At 60.4% G+C, this 27,131-nt stretch overlaps 1 protein-coding gene across 1 annotated transcript in view; it reads left to right on the forward strand.

Moving 5' to 3' along the window:
• ZC3H3 (zinc finger CCCH-type containing 3) overlaps positions 1-27,131 on the forward strand; it is an 80,705-nt gene that overhangs the window by 48,291 nt on the left and 5,283 nt on the right. Inside the window, exons 5-9 of the mRNA XM_046006575.1 lie at positions 10,315-10,502; positions 15,446-15,488; positions 15,609-15,770; positions 15,873-15,942; positions 17,733-17,864. Of these exons, the coding sequence (XP_045862531.1) occupies positions 10,315-10,502; positions 15,446-15,488; positions 15,609-15,770; positions 15,873-15,942; positions 17,733-17,864 (595 nt within the window). The remainder of the gene's footprint in view (positions 1-10,314; positions 10,503-15,445; positions 15,489-15,608; positions 15,771-15,872; positions 15,943-17,732; positions 17,865-27,131) is intronic.

The following is a 27,131-nucleotide window of genomic DNA, read 5'->3' on the forward strand; positions in this document are numbered from 1 at the left end:
CGCACCCCTAGCTCCCGGGTGGGGCGGGCCCCTTGGTCTGGAGGCTTAGCTGCCCCCGAGTGACCGGTGGAGGTCTGAGGCATTGGGCGCCTGGCCCACGCGCACACCCCCGCCCCAGGCCTGGCTCTGCCTGAGTCCGTGCCCCGGGGTGCTGGCAAGGGCGCTAGTGTGAGTCACGGACAGGAGTGGAGGAGCTCCCTACCGCGTCGCCTCCTCCGGGCTGCAGACTGCCGACTGGAAGGCTTCTTAGAGGAGGCAGGCACAACTCTGGGCGAGTTCGTATCCCTCAGGCCCGGCAGTTCAGGATGCCCTCATCCCCCTACTGTTTCGTCTTCCCCAGTTCCGCGGCCCCCCCTTCTCAGGGGCAGCCCCACTGCCCCAGCCTGTCCCACACTTGAGTGGAGGAGGATGCTGAAGATCATTTATTTATTTATGTATTTATCTGCCAGAGAAAGTGCGTGCACCAGCAGGCAGAGCGGCAGGCAGAGGCGGGAGGAAGCAGGCTCCCCACTGAGCAGGGAGCCGGGTGTGGGGCTCGATCCCAGCACGCGGGGATCATGACCTGAACCGAAGGCAGTGGCCTAATGACTGAGCCACGCAGGCGCCCCAGGGTGCTGTCCAGTTTTAATTTCAGTTTCATTCCCATTATTGGTCAAGTTCAACATTCTTTATGTTTATGTTCATTTGCCTCCGGCCTGTTTCTTACAAGACTCGCAGGTGTTCAGGGTGTCACCCTTTCTGTTACCGAATGATCCAACGTTCCTCAGTTTGAACCGGCCTTCCCGTTATGTTTATGAGGGTTTTTAGCAGATCTTTTTGCTTTTCTGAGTACTTAAATCCGTCAGTCTTCTAAGACTTAGTTGATGTGCTTGCAACAGCCTTCTCCAGCTCCAGCTTATAGGAGTTCAGGTAGATTTCCTTCTGGTGGTGCGGTTTCAAGTTGTACGTTTAAAACTTTAATCTAGGAGCTCCTGGGTGGCTCAGTGGGTTAAATCTCTGCCTTCGGCTCCGGTCATGATCTCAGGGTCCTGGGATTGAGTCCCGCATCGGGCTCTCTGCTCAGCGGGGAGCCTGCTTCCTCCTCTCTCTCTGCCTGCCTCTCTGCCTACTTGTGATCTCTCTCTCTGTCAAATAAATAAATAAATAAAATCTTTAAAAAAAAAAGATTAAAGTTCCAATTTAATTTTTCTCTTTTTTTAAAGTACTTTATTTATTTGACAGAGATAGAGATCATAAGTAGGCAGAAAGGCAGGCAGGAAGCAGGCTCCCTGCTGAGCAGAGAGCCCGATGCGGGACTCAATCCCAGGACCCTGAGATCATGACCTGAGCCGAAGGAAGAGGCTTTAACCCACTGAGCCACCCAGGTGCCCCTAATTTCTCTCTCTTCTTAAAAAAATTTTATTTATTTGACAGTGAGCGAGAGAGGGAACACAAGCAGGGAGGAGAGGGGGAAGCAGGCTTCCCACGGAGCAGGGAGCCCAAGGTGGGGACTTGACCTCAGGACCCTGGGATCATGACCTGAGCCCAAGGCAGACGCTTAACCACTGAGCCCCCCAGGCACCCCTCGTCTTGTTTAATAGTTATCTGATTGTCTCAAGGCCATTCATTACCTCTTAGGGTTTTGCCATTGTTTGAAAATGTACAAATGCTTGTTCCTGAACTTGGCTTTCTGCATAGATGTTCCTCTTTGGTCTTCCATTTGTAAAACCTTCATGTTTGTATCTTCAGTGGTCAGAACTGTAGACTTCTTACCCTGCGTACAGCCCCCCAGGTCAGGCAGGGGGTGTGCACTTCCTGCCCTGCCTCCAGGTCCCGCTCACCCCACCTCACCCGCAGGCGACTGCTCCTCTGGCCTTTCTCCGGCTCCGCAGGCTCCGCCTCGTGGTCCTCGAGCTCCGGGGAACAGAATCGTGCAGGAGGCACCGCTGGCCGTCTGACGTCATTCGCACCCCCCCCCGGCCGTGTGACCCCCTTGTGGCTGTACATGGCGATGGGGGCCTTTCGAGAAATAATCCGGGTTGAATGAAGTCGCGGGGGGTCCCACTCGGATAGGACCGGAGTCCTTACAGGGGGAGGGAGAGAGCCCAGAGCTGGCTCTCTGCCGGCGTGCGGAAGACGGCTCTTGTGACGACGCAGGCAGAGCGTGGGGCCTTACCTGCAGCCATGGGGGCTGGACGTGGGGCCCCCAGAACCGGAAGAAAATGGACTCCTGCTGTGTGAGCCACCCAGGCTGTGGCACTGTCCGGCAGCCCAGGCCCGCCGAGACCCTGTTCTCAGTCCACGTGCGACACCGTGGGTGGCGAGAGCATGTTCTCTTCCCTCGAGGTCGGCGGCCGTAGCGCAGTTTGGTCACGTGTGCAGGGACGCGTGCACGTCACGTTTCTAGTCTCTGCTGCTCCCTGGTCTTGTTGGGCCTGTCGCCGACTGACCCCGATCCCTGGTTTCTGTGGCCTTGCTCCGGGGCAAGGTGGGGACGGTGCCGCGCGGTGGTCGGTCGGGACGGGGCTCTGGTGGCTGTCCTCGTCTGTGCGCCCTCGGCAGGAGGAGCGCGCTCCAGCCCCGAGGCCCTGGCAGCACCTGGGGCGCCGTCGTCCCCGCGGCAGCAGGCTGCAGGGCGCACTGGCGTCTCACCCAAGCCTGGTTTGTAGGTGGGAGCCAGGGCAGGGAGGGACGGGGCGGGGAGAGCCTCCAGCGGACTCCACGCCCAACACGCAGCTGATGCGGGGCTTGGCCCCGTGATCCGGGGATCATGACCTGAGCTGAAACCGAGGGCCGGACGCTCAGCGGACGGAGCCCCCAGGCGGCCCAGGGACACGTTCACTGCAGTGAGCACTCCGCCTGGCCAGCGTCCAGGGACCAGAGACACTGCTGCGTCCTTACGGCCGCCTGTCTCCATCTCTCCCGAGCACTGCTCTCCCAGATGAATGTGAGAAACGCCGGCTCAGTTCCTCGGCCTTTCCCGGCCGATCAGCCTCCAAACCAGCCGTACTGAATCTTACTCCCCTACCCTGCCCGCTGCCGCCGGCCGGTCACACGTCTGTCCTGCCCTGCGTGCTGCGTGGGCCGGCTGCCGGGCTCCCTCGGTCCGGAGACTGGTGCTGAGTTCCGGCTGTGCGTGGAGTTCTGGGGCGAGGACCATTTCAGGGCTGGGGGAATGGTCAGCCGGGACTCCACGTGAACCGTGAACGGGGTGAAGCGGGCAGGGAGAGGAAGGGAGGGAGGGACAAAGGAGAGACAGAGAAGCAGGTGGAGAGACAGACATGGGGGAGGGGCAAGGGAACAGAGGAAGGGCCAACCCGGCCCCTCACCGGCGGTCAGGGACCAAGGTGGTCCTGGGCTGACGACCCAGCCCAGAGGGTGACACGGGGACACAGGGGATGGAGGGCCCCGCCCCAGGCTGCCCAGCCTGAGCGCCTGCCCTCCGTCCCCCATGAGCTGGACTTGGTGGTGCGCAGGGGCCGCCGAGGCCCGGGGACACGTGGCTTCTGCCGCCGACACACAGACAGCAGTAGCGGCAGCTGGGGCGCGCTTTCGAAGTGTCCGTTTATGGAGAATTTTACTTTCCTTCTTGTTGTTGATTAGGCTCTTAAAGGGAAAGCTTGTAATGGGTCCATTGATCGACACACCGACTGAGCAGCTGTGAGCACGTGGAGCGGTTCCAGCCCTCCTAATGCGGCGGCATCGCCCGCCCGCTGCGGACTGGCCGGGCGCCCTGCGTCACTGGGTTTGCTCCTGGGGAGCTGCGGGACAGGGGCAGCCTCAGTGCTGAAGCCTTTGGGTGACCCCCAGGTCAGCCCAGGAGTCGTGGGAGTCGGGCCCCCACGCCGCCCCTCCAGGGCCGCGGTCACGTGTTTGGCCTCCATGTGGACCAGCCCCCCTCCTGGCGCCGGAGGCCTCCACTGGGCTTGGAACCCCGCCCCGACTCACTGGGACCTGGGTGTCCCTGGAGCGGCCGCGCCTCATTTGGGAGGAACCGTTGTGCCGTTGGAAGAGGGTCTGCGGAGGACAGCCAGCCAGTCGCCGCGAGGCCTGTGCCATCCACTAGGTCCCTGGCCGCTGAGCCCTGCTGAGACTCTTCCCCGAGGCCCGAGACTTGGCCATCCTCTCCCTTCCCGCCTGGCCAGTCCCGCACAGGCCTCTCCCCCCCCCCCCCACCCCGAGCTCAGCTCACAGTCCCCCACCCCCGCAGCGGCTCCAAGCGTGGTCCAGCGCGGGGGGCGCGCTCCCAGCCTGCGCGCGGGGCGGAGGTGGCGGCCGTCAGCGCTTCCGCGGAAAGCCCACTTAAGCACTTTGCAGCCTGTCACGGTGTCGGCTGAGCCTGACCTACTTGGGATTCGCTGTGCCGAGCTGCCTCCCCCGGCTCTCGGCTTCTGCTGACGGCGCACTCCCGGCTCGCCTCGAAGCTTCGCACAACCGTGCTCCATTTCCTGAAAAATGCTTCCCCGCTTGTTTTCTCTCTCCCCAGACAGCCTGCCCACCTCCTGCACGGTCACTGCGGGCTGGCACGGCCTGCCCTGGAGGCCGCTGGGTCCTCGGCCAGGCACTGCCACCCCCGCCAGCGAGGATGGGACGTCGAGCTCTGGCCCAGAGCCAAGTCCAGCCCCTCTGCTGGCAACCCATGCCCTCGGCCCTCCGCCGCCCCCCTCCTCTGCCCGCCCAGCCCTGGGCAGTGGCCGCAGCCGCCCGACTCCAGTCCAGCCACCCACCATGCTCATGTCCCAAGGTCCGGCCCCTGGGTGCTTCCTCCGGCATCTCAGCTGTGCGTTCAGACCCGGTCTCTCTGGCCAGCATACGTGTCCTTTTTGCGTCTCTCACCTGGCCTGAACGCCAAGGGGCCTGCAGGGTATGGGACCCCAGCCCCTAGCTCCTGCTCCCCACAGCAACGTGGCTCTTGGGGGGGGTCACTGCATGGTGCCACGCTGGCACCGTGACAGCGAGCCATCGGGGGGTTGGGGAAGGCTTCCTGAGGACCCAACGTCGGAGCTTGGTCTCAGGGGTGACCCTGACAGCAGCCGTCCGGTGTGCGTGTACAGAGGCCCAGGCAAGGCCCGGCGGGACACACACCACGCTCACGCCCCACAGCACTTTCCAGGAAGCGGAACTGCCCGGCGTGGCTGGAGTCCTGGCTGGTGGGGGCATGTGGGGACAGTGGCCCGTGAGGACCAGACAGCCCCGACTGCAGGGTCTCCTGACAGACCTCCCCATGAGGGGTATGGGAGCCGCTGCACGGGGTCAGTGGAATGGGGACCGAAGTTGATTGCACAGGCGGTTTCCAAACCAGCTGGTTTGGGGGGGTGGAGGTGCAGGCACCCCGAGGAAGCTGTCAATCAGGGCGGGGACCGCCAGCTTGCGTCTGGGGAGAGAGTGGGCCAGCGGCGGTGAGGTCAGTCTCCTGGGTGACTGTGGGCGCTGGCTGGGTACGGGTCCAGGGAGGAGGCCGTGTGGAAGGTAGGGAACAGACTGGGGATATCCAGGGTCCAGGAGCCTCCCCGAGGGGGTTGGGAAGAATCCATCAGCAAAAACACCTCTGTGTGCCTGGCAAGTTCCCTCCGGTGATTTCCTGTCCGGGCACAGGGCCTCTGTCCTGCACGCACGTCTGTGCCCAGCCTTCATGTGGCCCCTTGGTCTGGCCCTGTCCCCAGGAGGAGGGCCTGTCCCACCCTCTCTGGGTCCATGTGGCCTGGGAAGGGCTGCTGTAGGCCCATGTGCTGTTTCCTCAGGAGAACCCAAGGCCTGAGTGAGTCCGGATGGGGGCTGGGGCCGTCCAGCTCCACGGTGGCCGTGCAGGGTGGCCGGAGGTGGGACCCTCTTAAGGGGCCGTCGGGCCCGCCGAGGAGGTCTGGGCATCTGGGCACCGCCCCTGTTTGGGACCTGCCTCTCGCCCACTTACACCCGAGTCTGCTCTCAGTCGGGAGTGAACCGCCCCCTGGGCCTTCGCCCCACCTGGCCTGGGCAGGCGGCCTGTGACCCCCCCCACCCCACCCCCCCACCCCCCGGTCTGGGGTGCAGAGCGCAGCGCCCCCCGCAGGGCTTCGGGAGGGGCTGCTCTTTGTCCAGTCCCGTGACCAGGGAGGGCAGGGCACTTGGGCTCACGTGTGCACCTGTGTTTGGGAGCTGGTGCGCCTGTCCGGCCCTTGTGCACACCTGCGCCCAGGTGGTGCAGCCACGGACACAGGGATGGGCGTGCCGCATCCCTCAGCCTGAGCCCCAGACCCGAGGCTGGGGCGCCCCGCGTACAGGGGTGGGGCAGTGGCCATGGGATGCTCACAGGGGTGGGAGTGTTCGTGTCCAGGGTGGGCCCTCCAAGCCCTTGGAGGGCGGGGGCACCCTGGCCGACGGGTTGGGCGGGCCCTGCAGGCCGAGCAGGGCACACACCACGCTCATGCCCGGCTTCTCAGGGAAGGCCTCCCTTGGGCTTGCCCAGACCCTCACCTCCCCTCCTCTTGGGCACCTTGGCCCGAGGACCGTCGGCACCGGGCACGGCAGAGCACCTTGCCGGCCTCCGCGTCCTCGGGCTGGTCCTTGCCAGCTGCTCCCCAGGCCCCAGACACGTGGACAGCTTTTCTTCTTAAACCGACTTTTGTGGTGTGTGTGTCTGTCTCCCCATTACCACTGCTGTTCATTTAAAATGTTATCTCCCCCCACCCGTTCCTCGTGCCCCCCCGGGGGGCGAGGGGGCCCAGCCCTCACCCTGGTGTAGTCAAGGTTATGGTGATAAATCCTGGGGCATTGTCACTTCTATTCGGAGTAAATTGGCTGGCCGCTTTCGGGCTGAAGGAAAGATAATTTGCCGTAGTATTTCAAATGGATTAGAAATGGATTTGAAGGGAAAGTTCATGCCTCCCATTACAAAGGCGAGAAAGAGAACTATCTTAAGGCACGGTTCCCTCCCTGGCCTTCATTATCCACGCTTAATACCTTTCCTATTTTCCAGCGTTAATGAAATTTCCTGGCGGCGTGGGCCTGCCGGACGGATGGGAGAAGCCTTTAGATCGGAGGCTCCTGTTGTAGAAAAGGAATTACAGGGCCCTCGCCGCGAGGGCAGGAGCGTTCTCCGGGTCCTTGGCCTGGCTATTATCTCATTAATTTTATCCCCTCTTCTCAATACAGTTGGTTTCCAAAGCCTGTCCTCTCCATTAGGGTAACAATTTACCGGAGTGCTGTGACACCCACGGCCATGAAAAGCTGTAAGGCAGCCCCTTGCCCGCCTGGCGCCCGCCCGGCCACAGGTCCCGAGTCAGTGAGTGGGCCCGGCAGGGGTGAGGGCAGGGCTGAGGTGGTCTGTGCAGCCGCAGGCTCTCCCCGGGCAGGTGGGCCCTTCCGCTGCCCCAGCCAGCCTCCCCCACCTGCCGTGGGTGCGTCTCCCTTCTCCAGATGGGCCGCGGCCCCATGCCCTTGGGCATGCAGGGTCCCTTGGCCTGCGGGGTCCCTCGGCCGGGTGCGCCTGCGTAGGCCGTAAACCCTGGGCGGGGGCGTGAGAACAGAACAGCTGCTAGACCTCCTGGCTGCCCCCGTCGCCTCCCCGGTGGCCGACTGCCACCCTGTAATGGCCTTCCAACCCAGGGGTGTGGTTTTTGGTGGGAGAAGTGTGGGAACCATTAGTGCTGTGCGGGGGGGCGGGGGGGTGTGGCGGAAGATGCGGCCAGAAAGTCAGTCAGGGAAGGAGCTGCTCCACGGGAGGGCACTGGGTGTGTCCGGCCCTGGCGTCTAGCCTGGGAGCCAGGAGGGCGTCCCTGGGGCTCACTCTTCAGGGCGAGCCGGTAATGGTCCCTACCGAGGCTCCTCAGTGCACGGACTGTGGGGTGGGCTTGGATGGGACCCCCACTCGGGGCCAGAACATGATCTATCCTGAAGCTTCTTGCTGCTTCTGGAGCAAGGTCCTGCCGGCCCCCGCGGGTCCCTGTCTGGGCCCGGCCGCCTCTTTCTGCAGCTTGACCTGTGCGGCTGCCCCGGGAGCGGTGGTCTGACCCTGTCTAGCCTCAGCCAGGGGCATGGGACCCCAGGTGAGCTCCCTCAGCCCTCGAAGGGCTGGGTTTCTGGGGACATGCGGTCCTGAGCTGCTGGGCGCAGCAGCGTAGGTGGGCGCCGGTCTGGTTGCCCTCCCGTCCCTCGTGGTTTGTAGCGTCCGGAGGGGGCTTGGGTGCCGGTGGTGCAGGTGGGGGCTGGCTGAGGGTGGTGGCCGGGGGGCGGGTCCGTGCCCCAAGGGAAGAGGCAGCCAAGAGCGGTGTCCTCGGTCCTGGGAGCGGCTGTCGCACAGGCTCGGGGCAGGGCCTTTTGGGGGGTCTGGGGCCTGGCCCTGAAGGGTGTGTCTGGTGGGCTTGCTGCGGGGCGCGCAGCCTCCAGGCTGAGGGAACGGAGGCTGCCCAGGGCTGGCCCTGGCCCAGGTAGCGTACAAAGGGGCAGCTGCCTTGCCGGTGGGGAGACCGCGGAGGGTTCTGGACACTGCGCGGCTGGGGGCTGGGGTGGAGGGGGCCTGTTGCCCTCGGGCCGAGCGAGCTGTAATGGCCCCGGCCTTAGGTTCGGCTCTCAGCTCTGGGATTAGGACTCTGGCCAAGCTGCGTGCTGCGGACGTGAGCACAGCTCCCGCGGAGGGCTCGCCGTTCTGGGGCCCCATGGAAGATGGCCCTGCCCGGCCCTGCCTTGGCCTGGCCTCTGAGAGACCCCGGGGACAAAGCATCTAGGACACATAGATGCCCCAGGCCCAGGCTGGGCAGAGCTGGGGTCCCAGGGTCTGAGAAAAACCTGGGCGTCTGTCTGCCTCCCCGAGGGTCCCCGCCCACCCCGCCCTCTTCCTGCCAAGACACACCCTGTGTGGGGACACCTGGAGCCTGTAGGGCGTGGACAGCATGAGCCAGGCTGGCTGGGGTCCCTTGGCAGGACTTTTTCCCAAGACTGGTGTTTGTCAACTTGAATTTTAATTAAAGAAAACTGGGTTAAGTACCGTCGGGCTGTGGCGTCCTCCTCGGCACCCCCCGCCTGGCCGTTGTCTTACACCGCAGCTTTGGGTCCCCTGAATGCCCGGCTCACTTGCGCATGGTGTTCTCTCTAACGCACCCTCAGAGGCTTTGTGCTGGCGGGAGTCACCCCCAGATTGCAGAGAGACCAAGGCCCGGGGGTCCCGGGGCTAAGCGGGTGGGGGGCAGCCGCACCCCAGAGCAGGGCTGCTCAGCCCTCCGTACTCAGCTCCGGGCAGGTGCGCTGGAGCGGCCCCCACAGCCTGTGTGCCAGATGGGGATGGCCGTGTGTGCGCTGCGGGACTGTGGGAGAGCCCCGCACGGGTCAGACCACCTTCCCGCTTTAGCCAGGTCCCCGCGCTGGTGGTGGGGCTGCTGTGAGCACTGCCCCCTCGCCCGGCCCCTCCTGCCGCCCAGAGGCTCCGGGGCCCACAGGCCCAGACCTGCCAGTGAGCACGGTGCGTGCACTTGCTGGTAACGATATTAGGAGCAGAGTCTGGGCTAATATGGAATTAAAGTTAATTTGCATAAACAAGTTACTGCTGAAATGAATCCTGAGGGGGGAGAGCCTTGTCCCCTCATTTCGGTGGCCGCCCGCCCATGTGACAGCTGGGGGGGAGTAGGTCACCCCTGGCCTGGGGTGCTGCCCTAGCACCCCAAGCCTGGGGGCCTGCAGCCACTGCCCATGGCAGCCATGGTGTTTGCAGGGGGACGTCTCTTGAAGCGGGGGCATCTGGGGCCTCCTCCCGACCCACTCTGTCCTTGGCTTCCTGGTCTGGCTGGGGTAGGGCCTGGGACCTGGTCGGAGGAGAATGTGGAGGGAGGGAGTGGTCAGGTGGCCACCGGGGCCATCCAGGCACAGTTCTGCCCTCCTGGCCTGGGTCAGCCACTCAGCTCGTCCCGGAGGCTGTCCCAGACCTCTCCCAGCCCATGGCTTTAAGTGCTTCCAGTCTTTCCCACAGACAGCTTGCCCGGGTGGGGGTCTGTGAGGCTGTGCCCTCCCTCTCTCCGCACTGGGCTCCCATGTGGTGGACAGAGGGGACAGGCCATAGAGCCTGCTCACCGGAGCGGCCTGGTGGCGTGCCCTGGGGCGGCATGTGGGGAAGATGTTCCCGGGCGGCGGAGTGGGCCACCGGCTGCGGTGTGGGCCACCAGCGGCGGTGTGGGCCCTCAGGGGACTTGCCTGTGATGCCCTGCCCGAGGGGTCTGGACAGTCCTGGCCCAGCAGTGTATGTGCTGGAAGGGGGACGCTTGTCCCCTGCCTATGCCCTTTCCGCTCACCTGTGGGGCGGGAAGGAGGGGAGGGGACAGACCATGGGGCCGTGGGGCCAGACACACCGGGGTCTCCCTGTCTCCGCAGGTCTCTGGTGCTGAACCGCCTGCGCCCCGCTGCCGGGGGCGGGAAGGGCCAGGCCGGCTCCCCTCGGTGGCGGAGCAGAGGCTTCCGCTGCATCGGAGGGGTCCTGTACAAGGTGTCGGCCAACAAGCTCTCCAAGACCTGCAGCCGGCCCGGCGGCGACGGCGGGAACAGGCCGCTCCTGCGCACAGGTGAGGCTCCCGAGGGGGGGGGTGCCCTTTCCTCCCCGCCTGTGTGCATCGTGGGCGGAGGCCGAGGCTTGCGGGGGACCGAGGCGGGCGGGCCTGGAGCAAGTGATTGCTTCCCAGACAGGCCCGTCCCAGGCCGAGCATTCGGGTACCGTTGGGTGCTTCCGGGGCCTCCGAGGCTGGTTCCTGCTGGAGCTGACGAGGCGGCCGGAGCAGTGGGCCTGCATGGGGTGGGGATCCACCGCCTCCACATCCCCGGGGGACGGCCCCGTGCACACGGCCTCGTGCTTGGCCGAGCAGGCCCTGACTTTCCATGTTTCGCTCCTGGACAAAGGAGATGAGCCAGGTATGGTGAGCGCTGCGCTCGCGGCTGAACACCTGGGGCCGCGGCGCCCCTAACCTCATTGGCCGCGCCCCCAACCGTATCTGGAGGCGGTGCTGCCGCGGCGCCCGCGGCCTGGGGAAACAGGCCAAGGAGAAGGAAATGCTTTGGATTTGCTTATTATACAAATTAACTAGAAAATACTTCGGTTTCAGTCCAATTTCACCCCCATCCTTTTCTGCCAAGAGGAAAAGGGTGAGGTGGCAGGCCGTGTGGGGGCAGCAGAGGCCCAGCGGCTCCCCAGCCCCTGCCCTGTCCACGCGCCGGGGCAGGAGGGAGAGGAGGCCTGGCCCCGGGCAGGGGCCGGGCGCTGGGGGCCCTTCCCGGAAGCCCTCGCCCAGCTATATCCCCAGGGCCTCTGTCTGTGGGACTACAGGGAGGGAGGCATGGGTGCCTGGCTGCCTTTTTCCAGACGGGGCGCCCTGGGCTCCCCAGGGCCCGAAGGCCATGACCCTGCTCTACCGCTGTGCCTCCGTTTCCTGATCCCTTTCGAGGGACTGGGCTGTGTGATCTGAGGGCCCCTCCACCTCGGCTTCTGGTGGATCTCCTGGCGGAGGAGCAGGTCCGCAGCCTTGGCCCGGCCTCCTCCCAGGGCCTGCGCGAGTCACTCTGAGCCTCCGAGCCTGGGGCTCGGCAGGCCTCGGCAGCGGTGTTCATGGTCCTTGAGGCCCCACACAAAGCAGTTGGTCCTTCGCAGAGCTGTCCCTAGCCAGGCTGGTGTCTGGATGGAGCCAGAGAGGGCTCTGGGCAGCCTCTCTGTGGAGTGACGTTGTGCTCGGCCCGACTCGGGAGCCTTCTCTGTGCGTCACAGCCACTGGCCCCGGCCTCCCCCGGGCCTCCGTAGTGGAGGGCCCCAGCTGGCCTTTCCCATCCACCATCCTTTCTGCCCCGGACTGCCACCCCTGACCCCACAGCCGACCCAGCAGGCAGGACTCAGACTTTGTTCCCCACTATCCTCCTTTGGAAGCTGGACGGAGTTTACGGGATGGGGGCAGGCATTCTGCTGCCATTGCCTGAGCCCAGCACGTCACAGGGCCACACCCCTTTGCGCTCCCTGTCCTCCAGGTCAGCCGCAGTGATGCCCTGCGCTCCTCACCCACAGCAGGTCTGAGGGGCTCCTCCCTGGCCTGGCCAGATGTCATTGGCTGTCCTGGCATCCACACTGTCTACATGGGGGGACCCAGAAGTGGGTTACGGCTTGGGGCTACACTGGCCCTCGCCAGCACCCTGCTGCCCATGTGCCCCGGGCTGCGTGGGGGCCCCTCCACATGGACCCCGACGGGCCTTTGGGGCTGGGGCTGGCACCTGAAGTCCATAGCGGGAGGAGAGGTGCCCGGAGACAGGAAGAGGCAGGTTTGAACTGCTTGGCTGCTGCTTGAGGGGAGGGTTCGGCGAGGCGGTAGAGTGGCTGTGCAAGGGACCAGCGTCAGGGCTGTGGGCCGCTCCCTCCCTCTGCGGCACTGGCCTCACGACACCTGAGCCAGCAGCTGTCCCGTGTCTCCCCGGGGAGGACGCCTCGCCTAGCCCACTCCCTGCCTGACCTCCGTGCAGTCGCGGCGTCCCCTCCTGTGGAGTGTGGCCTCGCCTGGCCTCCAGCCCGGCTTTCCCCAGCCTCCTGGCCCCAGGGCTGCGCAGGGCGCAGGGCAGGGATGACAGAGGCCTCCAGGGCCAGGCGGGTTCCCAGGAGGCCCCACTCCTTGTCGGCTGCCGCTCCGGCTGCCCAGACCCCTGTGAGGGGCCGCCTCGTTGCTGTGAGGGAGGTGGGGCGTTCCCACTGACCAGCGGCCTCCTTCAACCAGTAATGATTGAAGGAGTCAGTTTTCCCCGTTGGTGTCAGCACAACTTGGACTTCCGGCGGGAGGGTACAGAGGGTACAGCCCGCCCCCCTCTCCTCCTGGCTCTTCCTCCAGGCTGCTCCGGCTGCTGCGGGGCTTCTGTGCGGTGGCGTCAGCCCTTGTGTGGGGCCCCCGGGCCATGGGGAGGGGGGTGGCACGGAGAGACGTGCAGAGCCTCATCCACACCCTCCTCCCCAGGGTCCAAGGTCTGCCCAGCCAAAGGGCCTGACCCTGTGACCTCTCCCCAAGGGCGCCCAGGTGTGGGCTTGGCTCATGCTCCTGGTGGGGCGTCGTCGGGGTCCCTGCAGTGGAGCCCAAGTCCCGGGTCCGTCGCCAGAGCCCCTCCCGGGTCCCGGAGCGAGGCGGGTCTGTAGTCCCTGCTTCTCACTGGCCACCACACCCCCCTGAGCAGGCCACGGGCCCCTGTGCCTCATCTCCTCCCGCGTGACTGCTGACCCCGCCCTGTGTGCTGAGAAGCCACCCAGGACAGCGGGAGAGAGCTCAAGAGAGACCCCCCCAGCCAGGCGGTCACGGCCCCACTCTGCTGCCTGGTGCCTCTTCCTGGGACTCCCCCTGCCCAGGGCCATGATTTCCCGGGAGGGGGGAGTCCTGCAGGGGGGTGTGGGGCTGCAGCCCTGCCTGGCCACGCCCTCTGACCCCAGAGCTCCTACATGGGGCTCCCCAGCCTGGGAAGGGCGAGGCGCTCCCCGGTGAGGGCTGGCGGGGTGGGGCCGCGGAGCAGAGCGAGGGCGTCTATTTTGGGAAGATCCCGGGGCAGCACAAGCGCAAGCTCTCCGGCCTGCCGAGGCTTTTCAGCTGAGCCCTGTCGCACCCTCAGCACCCGGGGCCTCTTTCCCAGCCAGCTGCTTCATGTGCATTTTTATCACTGCGCCACCGCTGTGAGCCCTGCACCCGCCTTTCTCAAGAGCGAACCTTAGTGAACCCGCCCCGCCCCCTCAGAGGCCAGGCCTGGGGGCCCCAGTCTGACCGGCAGACACATGTTGACAGCGGTCCCTGGCGGGAGCAGATGGCGTCACAGCGGCTGGACGACAGCCTGGGCAGCTGCTCTCCGCCACGGCCGATGACAGTGTGTCAGCCCCCGGCTGTCAGGGGTGTGGCACCCCGTGCCCCCTGGGCCGGCCTCCGGTGTGAACCCCCAGTCAGTATCCCCAGCTTGGGAGCCAGGACGTCACTGTGGCCTGGGGTGGCCCAAATCCTTCCCCGCCCACACCCCCACCCCCTGCACCAAAATAGCCCCTGGCCTGACAGGGCCACTGGCCAGAGCACCTCCTTCCCACTGGGGGTCTCGCTGCTCCGTCCTGGAGACCCCCCCTTCAGCTTGAGGACACGGAGGCTCAGAGGGGCGGACACTGGCCAGAGGGTGGCGGCCAGGAGAGGGCTTGACGGCAGGCTAGTAGATACGGAGAGGCGTGCCTGAAGGTCCAGCCTGGGGGCGTAGGGAGCTTGGACATGGACGGGATGTCGTTGTTGTTGGCAAGTGTCAGGATGCTTGTGTGACCAAGTCTGGAGCTCAGGAGAGGGCACTGAGCTGCCTGGGTCCTGGCAAAGGTCGTCCTGGGGAGGTCGAGGGAGGGGCCTCCACGTGGCAGGAGGGCCACCTGCCTGGGCCTCCCATGCAACTCAGATGGGGGCGGCTCAGGGCCAGGCAGCTTGGGGACATCCCTTTTTAAGCCTGGGATGCTTTGTCATTGCCTCAGGTCCCTAGAATTTCTGAGTGATGTCACTTCTGCTTCTTACCAGCAGATCCATTTCAGCAGCTGCCTGTGGGAAACCGAATCTGGTCTGAAGACGTTTGTGTGTGTGTGTGTGTGTGTGTGTGTGTGAGAGAGAGAGAGAGAGAGAGAGAGAGAGAGACAAGCGTCCGGCCTCTGTGGCCATCTGAGCAGCCTCTGGCCCCCACCTGTCCGCCTTGGCCCTGGAGGGCGGTGAGCTCGAGCCTGAAAGGGAGGCAGGAGGGTGTACGTTGGTCTGGACTCCCTCCCGCTTCTCAGGCAGGACAGGCATTGCCCACCTGCTCCTTGTCCCCTGCTGCCCGAGTCCCCCCCAACCCAGCCGCCCTGGCAGTGGGCGTCCAGTCACCTGCTTCCTTCTGGTCACGTCTGGTCATTTCCTGAACAGCTCCCCTTTGGGCCACAGTCGGTGACCTCAGAGGGGACTTGGTTGGTCTTCGTGCTTAAGGTTTTGAGGATTGGGCCCCTGCTGTGGCCAATGAGGGCCTCAGGGCCAGATGTGCTTACCTGGGGCCCGTGGAGGCTGAGGGCGGCCGCGGGCTCCCTGGAGAGCCTGGGATCGTGGACCTCGAGCTCCACAGCTGCGTCCCCACTGTGATGTTTCTGTCCTATGATCCTGTCAACACAGAAAAGTCCTTCCCCGCCACTGGGAAGCCAGGGGAGTTCCCTGGGCCCTGCTCCCGGCAGAGGGAGATGGCAGGGAGCCCCCCCCCCACCGCACCTGCCGGTCCTGGGACCACCTGCGTTGAGGCGAGGCCCCTGGGCGGCTGCCAGATCTGGTCCCTGGACTGGGCGGCCCGCACCAGGTCAGGTCTGGCAGGGTCTGGGCAGGGCGGGCAACCCCACCCTAAGGGAGGGCACGCGGTCTCCCTCCGGGGGCAGCGGTGCGTGCGCCGCGAGCGGGCACCCCGATGGCTGTGCGGAGCGGCTGGGGGAGTAGCGGGAGAGCCTGGCCTGACGCGGCCCCTTCGCCCACAGGCCGCGGGGACCCTGCCGGCAGCTGCAGCCGCTCCCTGGCCAGGTACGTCCCCCAGGGTTGGGCCTGGGGCTCCCGGGTTGGTGGGGTGGGGGTGGGGGTGGGGGTGGGGGTGGGGGTGGGGGGGGTCCCCCGAAGCTGACGAAGCCCCGTCCCCGTCCACAGCCGGGCGGTGCAGCGCAGCCTGGCCGTCGTGCGGCAGGCGAGGCAGCGGCGGCGGAAGCAGCAGCCCGAGTACTGCATGTACTACAACCGCTTCGGCAGGTGTCACCGCGGCCCGCGCTGCCCCTACATCCACGACCCCGACAAGGTGGCCGTGTGCACCAGGTGCCCGCCGCCCCCGCACCCCGGGCCTGGGGGGAGGGGGTGGGGGACCGCGGGGGCCACCCCGCCGGCCGCAGCGCCGCTGACCCTCTTCCCTGTGCGCAGGTTTCTCCGGGGCACGTGCAAGAAGACGGACGGCTCGTGCCCCTTCTCGCACCACGTGTCCAAGGAGAAGGTGAGCGCCCCGACGGCCTCCCGCAGGCCCCCGCCCCCGTTCTCCCCGGCGGGGGACGGGGGCCGCCCCCTCAGCCACCGTGAGCAAGGGGGACCCTGCACATGGCGCCCACCGTGGGGGCCAGAGCCAGGGCGGTGCTGGCGCGGCGCCCCCACCCCGGGGCCGCGGCAAGGTTAAGGGAGGCAGGATCGGCTGAGGCTGCTGCTACAACAGCTTTTCCCCTTGAGGAACTTGAAAAGAATCAGCATTTTTCTCCCTAATAGAGCTTTGAAACTCTGTTGTGAGCAATTTGGAAATTCACGTCGAGTTTCGGGTTCATTAGCTCCGGCTCCGAAGCCGGTGCACGTTCTGAGCTGTCTAATGTGGACCCGCTCCCGCGCCCTGAATTAATGTTATTGTTATTTGTGTGGACGTGGTGGGTGCAAACAAGGTTAATTGAAATGAGAATGCAGTTTCCTCTCGATAACGACGGTGCTGACAGCTAGGAGGAGTTCCGTTTGGTGTAAGACTTGGCTTTATTACCCCTTTTTATTAGAGCTAATTTGGGCTCTACATCAAAAGCCACATTAAGGGAATTGTCTGCAGGCGCACACTGCCAGCCCCAGACGGGCCGGCCCTTCTCCCCCGTGCGCTGCAGTTAAAAGACAATTAAAAATAAACTCCTGCACGTTAGCTCGCCCTTTGTTTCTTCGCTTTCCCCTCATTCCCGCCCCAGGCTCCCCTCTGCCCTGGCGGGGCTCCTGGCAGGTCTGATAGTGGAGACCCCCTGCCCCGGGGACCAGGGGCTGCCGTGGGGTGTATGAAGGGCGGATCTGACAGGCGAGAGGAGGAGAGGCTCCCAGAGAGGCCCCTGCAGGGGTAACAGGCCTGAGGAAGGTGGGAGGCCCCCAGGGGACTGACCGACGGTCAGGGAGGGGCCCCAGAGAGGAGTGGCCTGGCACAGTGGCAGCCGCAGAGGTCAGGGCGGGCGAGACCAGAGACCCCTCCTTGCTGGCCCTCAGGCCTCCGCTTTCTCTCCGGGTCCCGGGGCCAGGGACTCCCATGCTGCCTAGCCCTGCCCAGGCTGCCTGCTCCGTGCCCCCCCACCCCCCGCCCCGGTCATCCCTGGGCCCACCCAGAGCGCTGCAGACAGGCCCCCTGCCACGCCTCCACAGTGCCAGCCTGCGGTTCGTGCAGCCCCAAGCTGCTCCACGGCTTCTCCCTGCCTAACCACAGCCCATCCTTGGGCTTTCCTGGGTGGAATCAGGTCACCAGCCCATGGACACTGCCAGGTGTCCCGGCAGCTGGGAGATCGGCTGAATTTCCAGTCCCTTTAGGCTGTTGCCCTGCCTAGAGTCCCTATGCTCTGCCTCCCCCTTACCCTCCAGCCGCTGCCCCTCCTGGCCCGTCCCACCTGGAAGTGGAGCACCCGGACCTTAGCCGTCCTGCAGGGACGTCTTCAGCTGGGCTGCTCGAGGGCACGTGCACCCGGCCCGTACAACCTTGCCTTCTGGGGAAGCTGGGGGTCTGCCTCTGGGGTGGGCAGCCCTCACCTGGCTGGGCCCCGGGTGCTCTCGGCTCCTGTCGGCCCCCCCCTTGCTGGCCAGCACTGTGTGTCCGTTTCTTCCTCGGGGAGGGGTCTCTGTGTGGCTCACACCGGGCCTCGGAGCCCCAGGTAGGTCCTTCCCGTCCAGCTGTTCTACCTGTAGAGCGAGGTGCAGGCCCCCGGTGGAGGGTTGGAGGAGGCGGGCCCATGCTCCGCAGGCAGCCGTGGGGTCTGCTGGCCCTCAGCGCCGTCCCCACCCCCGCAGATGCCCGTGTGCTCCTACTTCCTGAAGGGGATCTGCAGCAACAGCAACTGTCCCTACAGCCACGTCTACGTGTCCCGGAAGGCCGAGGTCTGCACGGACTTTCTCAAAGGCTACTGCCCGCTGGGCGCGAAGGTGAGGGGCGCTGGCGGGTGGCGGGCTGTGCCCCCGGGCCTGCCTTGGAGCTCACGGAACCCCGGGGTAACAAGGGTGGAAGTGGGCGCTGCAGAGGGATCTGGGGAGCTGGGTCGCGAGGGCCACCCGCCAGCAGGCTCACTGCCGCCCGCCGCCCTCGCCTGTCCGTGGGAACGCCGCCATGCTGGGAATTTCCGGCAGCCGGGCTCACCAGCGACTTCCCTTCTGAGTTACTGTCCCGCTCTCCGGAGGGGACTCTGCCGCCCCTCCTCGTCCCCACGTGGCCTTGCGGGGGTGGCGGGGCCCTGGGCTGGGAACCCCTGGATGGGAGCCTGCTCATCAGCGCTGGGGCCTGCAGTCTGGACTGGGGAGACCAGAGCTGGGGCTTCCTGGGGACCCCCAGGGGGCTGGGACAGCCTGAGGCCCTGACAGCCCCCCTCCATTTGACACCGTGGGGCCCGTGCCCCTTCCTTCCCCGCACCCTCTCCCTCCTGCCACAAGGCCAGGGGCTGGGCCCGGCCAGGCTCTGCAGACCTGGGGACCCGACCTGGAGCCAGCGGGTCACCTTGGCCAGGGCCGTGGGCGGGGCGGGGGCGGCGGGACCCCCCACGGAGGCTGTGCGTGATTGCTGTAAGACGTCCCGGCGTAGATGGAAATACCAAAGTGGTGTTTAAGTTCTGCTTCTATTAGTGGAAGTGCTTACTGCGTCCCTTTCGGCGTGTTGGCGCTGCGTGGCCGCGGCATGATGGATGGCGGCGTGTAATTATATATGGGAAAGCGCTGAGCAGGCCGGATCCGGCGGGAGGGGACGCAGCAGCCCGGGCCAGCGAGGGTTAATTTTATTCTCTAAATAATATAAAAAGTGCTGAGTCGTCGCCTTATGCCTGATGTACAAGTCCTCAAACGGGCCCCAGAGACTTTATAATATTCCACTGAATCAAGTGAAATCGTTAGCCTTGCTTCGTAAAGCCACGGCTTGTTAAAGAGACGCGCTCCCTTTTCCTGCGCGTGGTTCCAGCCGGCACAGATCTCCGCTCCTCTCCCTCCGTGGGGCCGCGTGACAGCTGCAGGACCTGCTGCTCTGGCCCCGGCGCCCCCGACCCCCAGCCCCTCTCCGCTCCGGCCCTCAGCCGCTCAGGACCCGTGGGCGAGGACGGCTGTCCGTGGGACGTCCGCCGCCTCGGGGTGCCTGACGCTCAGACACCACCGTCTCGGCAAGGGCCGTGCTCCCCGTGCTCCCTCGACGGGATGTCCGCCGCGGTGCCTGCGCTCTCGTGTTTCCTCTCTGGCTAGTGTGTGTTTGAGGGCGACCCTGGGGGACTCCGGAGGCCCCCATGCTCGCCCCATGCTAGTTTTCACAGCCCCCCACGAGTCTCGCCTGCTCTCTTCTCTTCCGCGGCACCCGTTTCTCCCCGTTGAGGCGTGTGCGTGGCTGTGGCCCCGGGCTCCTACCGCGCATCTCCGTGGCCTCCGTGTTGGCTGCGGCACTCAGTGCGCTCCAGCCCCACCCGACGCCGCCGGCCGCGTCCGGATCGAAGCCAGGCGCCCGGCCACCAGCCCTGCTGCAGCCCAGCGCTCTGTCTGCGTGGTGGCTGCTGGCCTCCCTGCTCCCCGGGCCCCGCATGGCGGCACAGGGCCTGCGCCGGCTGCTGCGCTCGCTGGTGAGGCTCCCAGCAGTCCACCGCTGCACGGCCTTCCTGTCCCCTACCTGGTCCCGCTTCACCTCGTGTCCTCCAGGCGTCGCCCTTTGGCGCCAAGGTCATAGGCCAACTTTCCATCACCTGTTGGCCTTGCAGTGGTGTCTTTCCTCCGGCTGAAATCCCTCCTGTGTTGGGGGCAGAGCCCATCCATGTTCACCCTGCGGTCCTGTCCCCGGACCTGCCCAGTCCTCCTCGGGGCAGGGGCTTAGACCCGAGCCCAACCCTGTCCCACCCCGTACTCGCTACCTGACCTCTCCAGGCCTCTGCTGCTTGTTCCGTAAAGTTAGGCTGATGGGAGTCCCTGCCGCAGTGGGGAGGGTGGCGAGGAAGGCGTCCTTTGACGCCTCTGCAGCAGGCCTGGGGCAGGAGTTAGCTGTTGTTGAGCTGGCTGTGGGGTGAAGTCGGACCCCACGTGGGCTTCCTCCACAGAGCGGGCCCTCTCCCCCAGACTGCACGTGAAACGGCGCCTTCCCTCTCTGCTTCGGGGCCGTGTTAGGGAGCTTTATGGAGGCGCCACTCCTGTGTCGTCGGGTTCACCGCCCCGGGGGGCAGTTGTGCAGCGACCCCCGGCATCCGGCTCTAGAACATGTCCATCACCCCAGGCACGCCTCCGGTCCCTTTGTGGCCAGTCCCACCTGTGCCCACCCCGCCTGCTGGCGAGCAGCACCGACCCACGTGCCGTCCCCATATACTGGTCTCTTCTGGACGTCTCACGGCAGACGTCCCGCGACACACAGCCTCTGCTGCCCGCCTTCTCTCCTCTAGCCTGGTTTTGAGGGTCACCGCGTTGCGGTCAAGGTCAGGCCTGTGCCCCTGTCCATGGTGAGTGGTGCTCCGCCGTGTGCGGAGGTCACGTTGTGTCCATCCGTTGGTGGGTGGACGTTCGGGTTGTCCCCGGGGCGGGGCTGCGTGGACATTTCTGTCTGAGTCCTTGTGAGCACAGGCACTCATTTGCCTCGGGTGGGTGCCTGGGAGTGGGATTGCCGGGTGCCGGGGAAAGGGGCTGCAGGCCTTCCTGCTTGCTTTCTCATGAGGCTGTGCCACCGGGGACGAGTGAGGCTGTCTTGGTGGCAAGTGCTCACCAGCACCTGGGTCTGTCCTGCTGACTTCAGCCCCCTGGTGGCGCAAGGCAGTCTGGCTGTAGCTTCCCTTTGCGTCCCCTGACAGCTGACAGTGGGGAACACGGTGTGTGCCGGCCGAACTTTATCTCTGTTGTAATGGTTTTACTGAGGGGTTGCCTGTGTGCGTGTGGGGTCGCTTGAGCGTCGGACTCTTGGTTTCGGCTCAGGTCAGGATCTCAGGGTTGCGAGATTGAGCCCCCATGTCAAGCTCCGCGCTCAGTGGGGCGTCTGCTTGAGTTTCTCTCTCCCTCTACCTCTCCCCCTGCGCCTCTCTCTTTCTCTCAAATAAAGAAATCTTTTTTTAAAAAAATAAAATCTTTAAAAAAAAATACAAAAAAACGGTTTTGTTAAGATATAATTCACGTAGCGTACCATTCACCTGTTTAAGTGTATATAGAATGACTTTTGGTATATTACATTGTTAAATTTCTTAATTGTGGTAAAATAAGTATAATGCAAAATTTCCATTTCCTTTTCTTTTTTAAAGATTTTATTTATTAGAGAGAGAGAGAGCGTGCGCGCACACAAGCAGGGGGAGTGGCAGGCAGAGGGAGAAGCAGGCGTCCCGCCGAGCAGGGAGCCTGACACAGGGCTCAATCCCAGGACCCTGAGATCTTGACCTGAACCAAAGGCAGAGGCTTCACTGACTGAGCCCCCCAGGTGCCCCTTCCGTGTGTGTTCTAGAAATTAAACCCCTGGTAGAAGAGGATGTAGGACTCTTTCCTCCCAGTCTGTCTTTTCACTCTCTCGACAGTGCACTTTGATGCATGAGAGCTTCGCGTGGATTAAGTACAATTTTTCTGGGTTTTTTTTTTTTCTATTGCATGTACTTTGGCTGGACAGAAATACTTGTCCAACCCAATGTTAGCAAAGCTTTTCCCTGTTTTCTTACATAAGAGTTTAATAGTTTCAGTTCTTAAGTTTAGGTCTTTGGCCCATTTTGAGTCAGTTTTTGTTATGTGGTATAAGACGAGGGTTCAGCGTCAGTCTCCCGCGTGTGGGCAGTTTGCCGAGCACCACGAGCTGAGAAGGCTGCCCTTTCCCACTGAACGGCCATGGCTCCTTTGTGGAAAGTCTGTTCACCATGGATGGGTGTTTCCTTCTGGGTGCTGTGTTCTGTCCCACTGGTCTCTCTATCTGTCCTTAAGTATTTTGATTGCAATAGCTTTTTAATAAGCTTTGAAATCAGGAACTATAAATCCCTCAATTTTATTTTTCTTTTCAAAGATTATTTTGACTATTCAAGGTCATTGGAGAGTCTATATGCATTTTAGGACAGGCTTTTTCTTTAAAAAAAAAAAAGGGTGGGGGACCTTTGGAATTTTGGTAGGGATTGCACTGAATCTGTAGGTCATTCTGGGTGGTTTTGTCGTCTCGGTAATGGGACGTCTTCCAGTCCATGAACATGGGATGTCTTTCCATTCATTTGGACCTTCATTAATTTCTTTAAGCCGTGTTTTGTAGTTTCTAGTGTGTAAGTCTTTTGTCTCCTTGGCTAAATTTATTCCTCAGTATCTTATAGTTTTTGATTGTTATTATAAATGGAATTTTTTAAATTTCCTTTTTTTTATTCTTCCAAAGTGTGTAATAATATGTTGATTTTGTGTGTGTGTGTTGATTTCATATTCTGGAATTTTGCTGACTGCATATATTAGCTCTAGCAATTCTTTTTATGGGTTCTTTAGGGTTTTTTAATATATAAGATCGTGTCATCTACTAACAGATCATTTTTTTCCTTTTAAACTTAGATTTTATATATCATTTAAATAATTATTATTTTTTCTTTTTTAAAAAGATTTTATTTATTTATTTGACAGAGAGAGACATGGCGAGAGAGGGAGCACAAGCAGGGGGAGCTGCAGAGGGAGAGAGAGAAACAGACTCCCCGCTGAGCAGGGAGCCCAATGCAGGGCTCGATCCCAGGACCCTGGGATCATGACCTGGGCCAATGGCAGATGCTTAATGACTGAGCCACCCAGGCGCCCCTTAAACGAAGCTTTTATATCTCTTTTAAATAATTTTTTAGCCTAATTGCTCTGACTAGAATTTCTAGTACTGTGTTGGATCAAAGTGGCAAAGGGGGCATCCTTGTCGTCTTCTTTATCTTAGGAAAAGCTTTTAGTCATCCACCGTTGAGTGTGATGTTCGCTGTGGGCCTCTCACATGATTTTTATCCTGTCGAAAATGTCCCTTTCTAATCCTAGTTTATTGGGTGTTTTTATTACAAAAGGTGTTGAATTTTGTCAGATCCTTTTTGCGTCAGTTGAGGTGATCGTGTGGTTTTCTTCTCCCTTCAGTCTGTTAAGGTGACCAGCCCGTCCTACTGACCACCTTGAATCACAGTTATGTTGGTTGGTACTTGGATGTTGAATATCCTTGCATAAGAATAAATGCCTTTGCCGAATTCAGTTTTCTGGTATTTTGCCAATGATTTTCATGTCTGTATTTGTGATGGATATTGATCTATGGTGTCTTTTCTCGTAGTATCTTTGTCTGGTTCTGGTGTCAGGGTAAGGCTAGCCTCACACAGTGTTCGGCTGATTGGAGCGAGGAAGGATTCCTTGCTCTGCAGTTTTGGGGAAGAATTTGAGAAATGGTGTTCATTCTTCCTTACGTGTTTAGTAGAATTCAGTAGTGAAGCCCTCTGGTCTTGGGCTTCTGTTTATTGGTCATCTGACTACTGATTCAGTCCCCTTACGAGACAGAGTGCTAGTCCAGAGTTTCTTTCTCTTCTCGAGTCAGTTTTGGTAGGAATTGGTCCATCTCATCTAAGCTGTCAAAGTCATACGTGTAGAGGTGTTTGAAGTGTGCAAGTGTGCCCTAATTATCGTCCTGACAGCTGCAGGCTCTGTCATGACTCTGTTTCGTTCCTGATGCTGGAAACTTTGTGACTTTTATCTTTTTTCTTTGTTTGTTTTGCTAGAGGTTTGCCCATATTATTGATCTTTTTAAAGGGCCGGCTCTTTGTTTCATTGATTTTTTTTCTCTTATTGGTTTTTTTTCTTTTTGGTTTTATTGATTTCTGCTCATATCATTACTGTTTTTTGTTTGTTTTTTTTTTTAGATTTTATTTATTTATTTGACAGACAGAGATCACAAGTAGGCAGAGAGGCCGGCAGAGAGAGAGGAGGAAGCAGGCTCACCGTGAGCAGGGAGCCCGATGTGGGGCTCGATCCCAGGACCCTGGGATCATGACCTGAGCTGAAGGCAGAGGCCTCAACCCACTGAGCCACCCAGGCGCCCCTCATTACTGTTTCTTTTTGTTGCTTTGGGTTTATTTTGCTCTTTTTTCCCCTATAGGGAAAAAAGGTCAGGTGGGAGTTTAGACTATTGATTTGAAAATTTTCCCCTTATGTATGAATTTCATTAGCTGGGTCCTACAAATTTTGAGATATATTTTCATTTAGTTCTGGTTGTTTGTTTGTTGACCCCCGCGCCCACCCTCCCTTGAGATTTTCTCTTTGATCCACAGACTTTTGTTTGTTTCCAAGTCTTCGGAGACTTTCTTGTTGTCTTTCTGTCACTGATTTCTGGTTGGAGTCTGTGATGGTGAGGAATATACTTCGTATGATTTTAATTCTTTTAAGTTTCTTGGTTTTTGTTTTATGGTCCAGGATATGCTTGGTATATGTTCTGTGTGGGCACTTGAAAAGAATATATCCTCCACTATTATTGAGTAAAGTGGAGTGTTTTATCAATGTTGGTTAGATTTTGCTGGTTAAAGACATTTCTTGGTTCTTCTACTTACTTGCCAATTTTCTGTTTAGTTGTTGGATCAATTGTTGTGAGGCGGCATTGGTCACCACCTGTAATTATGGATTTGTTTCTTCCTCCGTTCCTCATTATCAGTTTTTACTTCATGTATTTCACAGATCTCTTATTTTGTGCATGTTAATTTAGGATTGCTAGGTCTTCTTGATGGATTGATCCCTCCATCAGTATAAAACGTACCTCTCAGTCTGTAATTTTCTTTATTCTGAGGTCCACTTTATGTGGTATTAATGTGGCCACTTCTGCTCGCTTTTGATCAGTGTTAGCTTGACATAACTTCTTCCATCCTTTTTGCTCTCAGTTTACCTAGCGCATTATATTTGAAATACCTTTCTTGTGGACAGCATATAGTTGGGTCATGTTTTTAAAATTTACTTTGTCAGTCTTTGTCTTTTAATTGATGTATTTAGGCCATTTATACCTAATGTAATTATTGCTGTATTAAGGCTTAAGCCTGTAATTTGACTTCTGTTAGTTTCTGTTTTGTTAGTTATTTCTGTTTTTCATTTCTGTCTTTTTATGCATTATTGGAACAATTTTAGAATTTTGTTTTGATTTATCTGTGCTATTGAGTGTGTATCTTTTTTTTTTAAAGATTTTATTTATTTATTTGACAGAGAGAGATCACAATTAGACAGAGAGGCCGGCAGAGAGAGAGGGGGAAGCAGGCTCCCCACTGAGCAGAGAGCCCGATGCGGGACTCAATCCCAGGACCCTGAGGTCATGACCTGAGCTGAAGGAAGGGACTTAACCCACTGAACCACCCAGGCACCTCAAGTGTGTGTATATCTTTTTATAGCTTTTTTAATGGTTGTACTAAGCATTGTGTTGTACACCCATAACTTGTCACTGGTGTTCTCATTTACCAGTTCAGGTGAAGTGTAGAAACCTTCCCCTCCTCTGTGTCCCTGCGCCCTTCTCCATCGGTACCTGCCTTACGTATGTCTTCCACAGACATTTAAAACCACAACAGACACTGACAGTTTTTTGCATCAATAATTAAACATAATTTAGGAGACCCAAGGAAAGTCTGGTATGTTTACCCATGTTTTGTCACCTCGGTCTGCCTTTCTGTTGTTCCAAGGCTTTGTCTCGTATTGTTTCCTTTCTGTTTAGAGAACTTACTGGAGCCATTTTTTAGGGCAGGTCTGCTGGTGACAAATTCTCGTGGTTTTCCTTCATGTGAGAATGTCTGGATTTCCCCACATTCTTGGAGGATATTTTTTTGCTGAACATGGGCTTTTGAGCTCATTATTCTTCCCTTTCTGCACTTGCACACATTGAACCCCTTCCTTTGGCCTCAGTGGTGCAGAAGGAGAAACCCACTGGCATCTGAACTCTCCCTGCGCAGGGAAACTCACAGGGAGTTTATAAAGCAGAAACGCGAGCACAGAGACACAGATGTCAAGTTTCCTGCACATTATCTTCTGTCAGTCAAGTAATGGTGATATCTTCGTGTTTTGTTTTTTCCCTTCTTCTTGGTGTTACTTTGAAGAACAGAAGTTCTTAATTTTAACGGAAATGATCTTACCAATCTTTCCTTACAGCATGTCCCTCTGTCTTGTATGAAAACTCCTTCCACCTTCCAAACGTCTGGAGGGCCTTCCAGACGCCACAGAGGCCGGCCTCTCACACGTGGGCCTGTCTCCGTTGCTCCCAGTGTGCGGTGTGAGGTCGGGGTCCGGCATCTTGCCCGAGCACCTTGGTTGGGAGCCCGTTTCCCGTGGGCTTGCGGACGTGGCTCTGTCTCGGGGCTCTCAGCTCTGCTCTGTGTGTCCTTGAGCCGGTTCCACGCCCGCCGGATTCCATGAGCGTCACCGTAATTCCTAGTAAAGTAAATTCTTTCACCTTGTCCTTCTGCACGGTTCTTCTCACCATTCGTGCCCTCGGGGTTGCCCCAGCCCCGGGCGGAGTGGAGCAGCATCCTCTCTGCCCCGGCCGCCCCCGCGCCCTGCAAGGCTGGCCCACCGGCCACTCGGCGGGTCCCTGGGACACTGGGCTCCCAGCTTGCTCTGTGTATCAGCCAGTGAGGCATTTACGGTCAGAGGAACGCGCGCTCGGTTTTGATTTTCTTCTTGACGGCGCTTCTCCAATTGGTCTGTTTCGTTTGTGTCTTCACGTGGGTTGGCTGAGTGCTGCGGGCACGTCGCCTGCCGGCCGCCTCTCTCTGTGCCGACAGTCACGGCGGGCGCGCGCCTCTTTCTCTCTGGATTCTTAACTGACTCAGTTACCAGTATCTTCAAAGAACCCGCTCTGTGCCCTCTTGGTTCTTGCTTTTTTGTAATTTCATTAGTTTCTTTTTTTTTTTAAGATTTTATTTATTTACTTGACAGACAGAGATCACAAGTAGGCAGAGAGGCAGGCAGAGAGAGAGGAGGAAGCAGGCTCCCCACTAAGCAGGGAGCCCGATGCGGGGCTCGTTCCCAGGACCCCGGGATCATGACCTGAGCCGAAGGCAGAGGCTTCACCCACGGAGCCCCCGGCGCCTCCTTTGTTTCTGCTCTTCCCTCGCACGTCCTTCCCTCTGCCGAGCCGGGTCACCTGCTGTCCCATCACCTGCTGAGCCAGGCCCGCTCTGCTGACCGAGCTGCGAGCCTGAGGACTCCCCCTGCGTGTCTTGTTTGACCTGGGAATTAGTTAGCAGTGTCTCTGCTCATTTCCAGGGATTTGGGGCT

This window comes from Meles meles, chromosome 1 (assembly GCF_922984935.1).
Source record: "Meles meles chromosome 1, mMelMel3.1 paternal haplotype, whole genome shotgun sequence".
Classification (NCBI taxonomy): Eukaryota; Metazoa; Chordata; class Mammalia; order Carnivora; family Mustelidae; genus Meles; species Meles meles.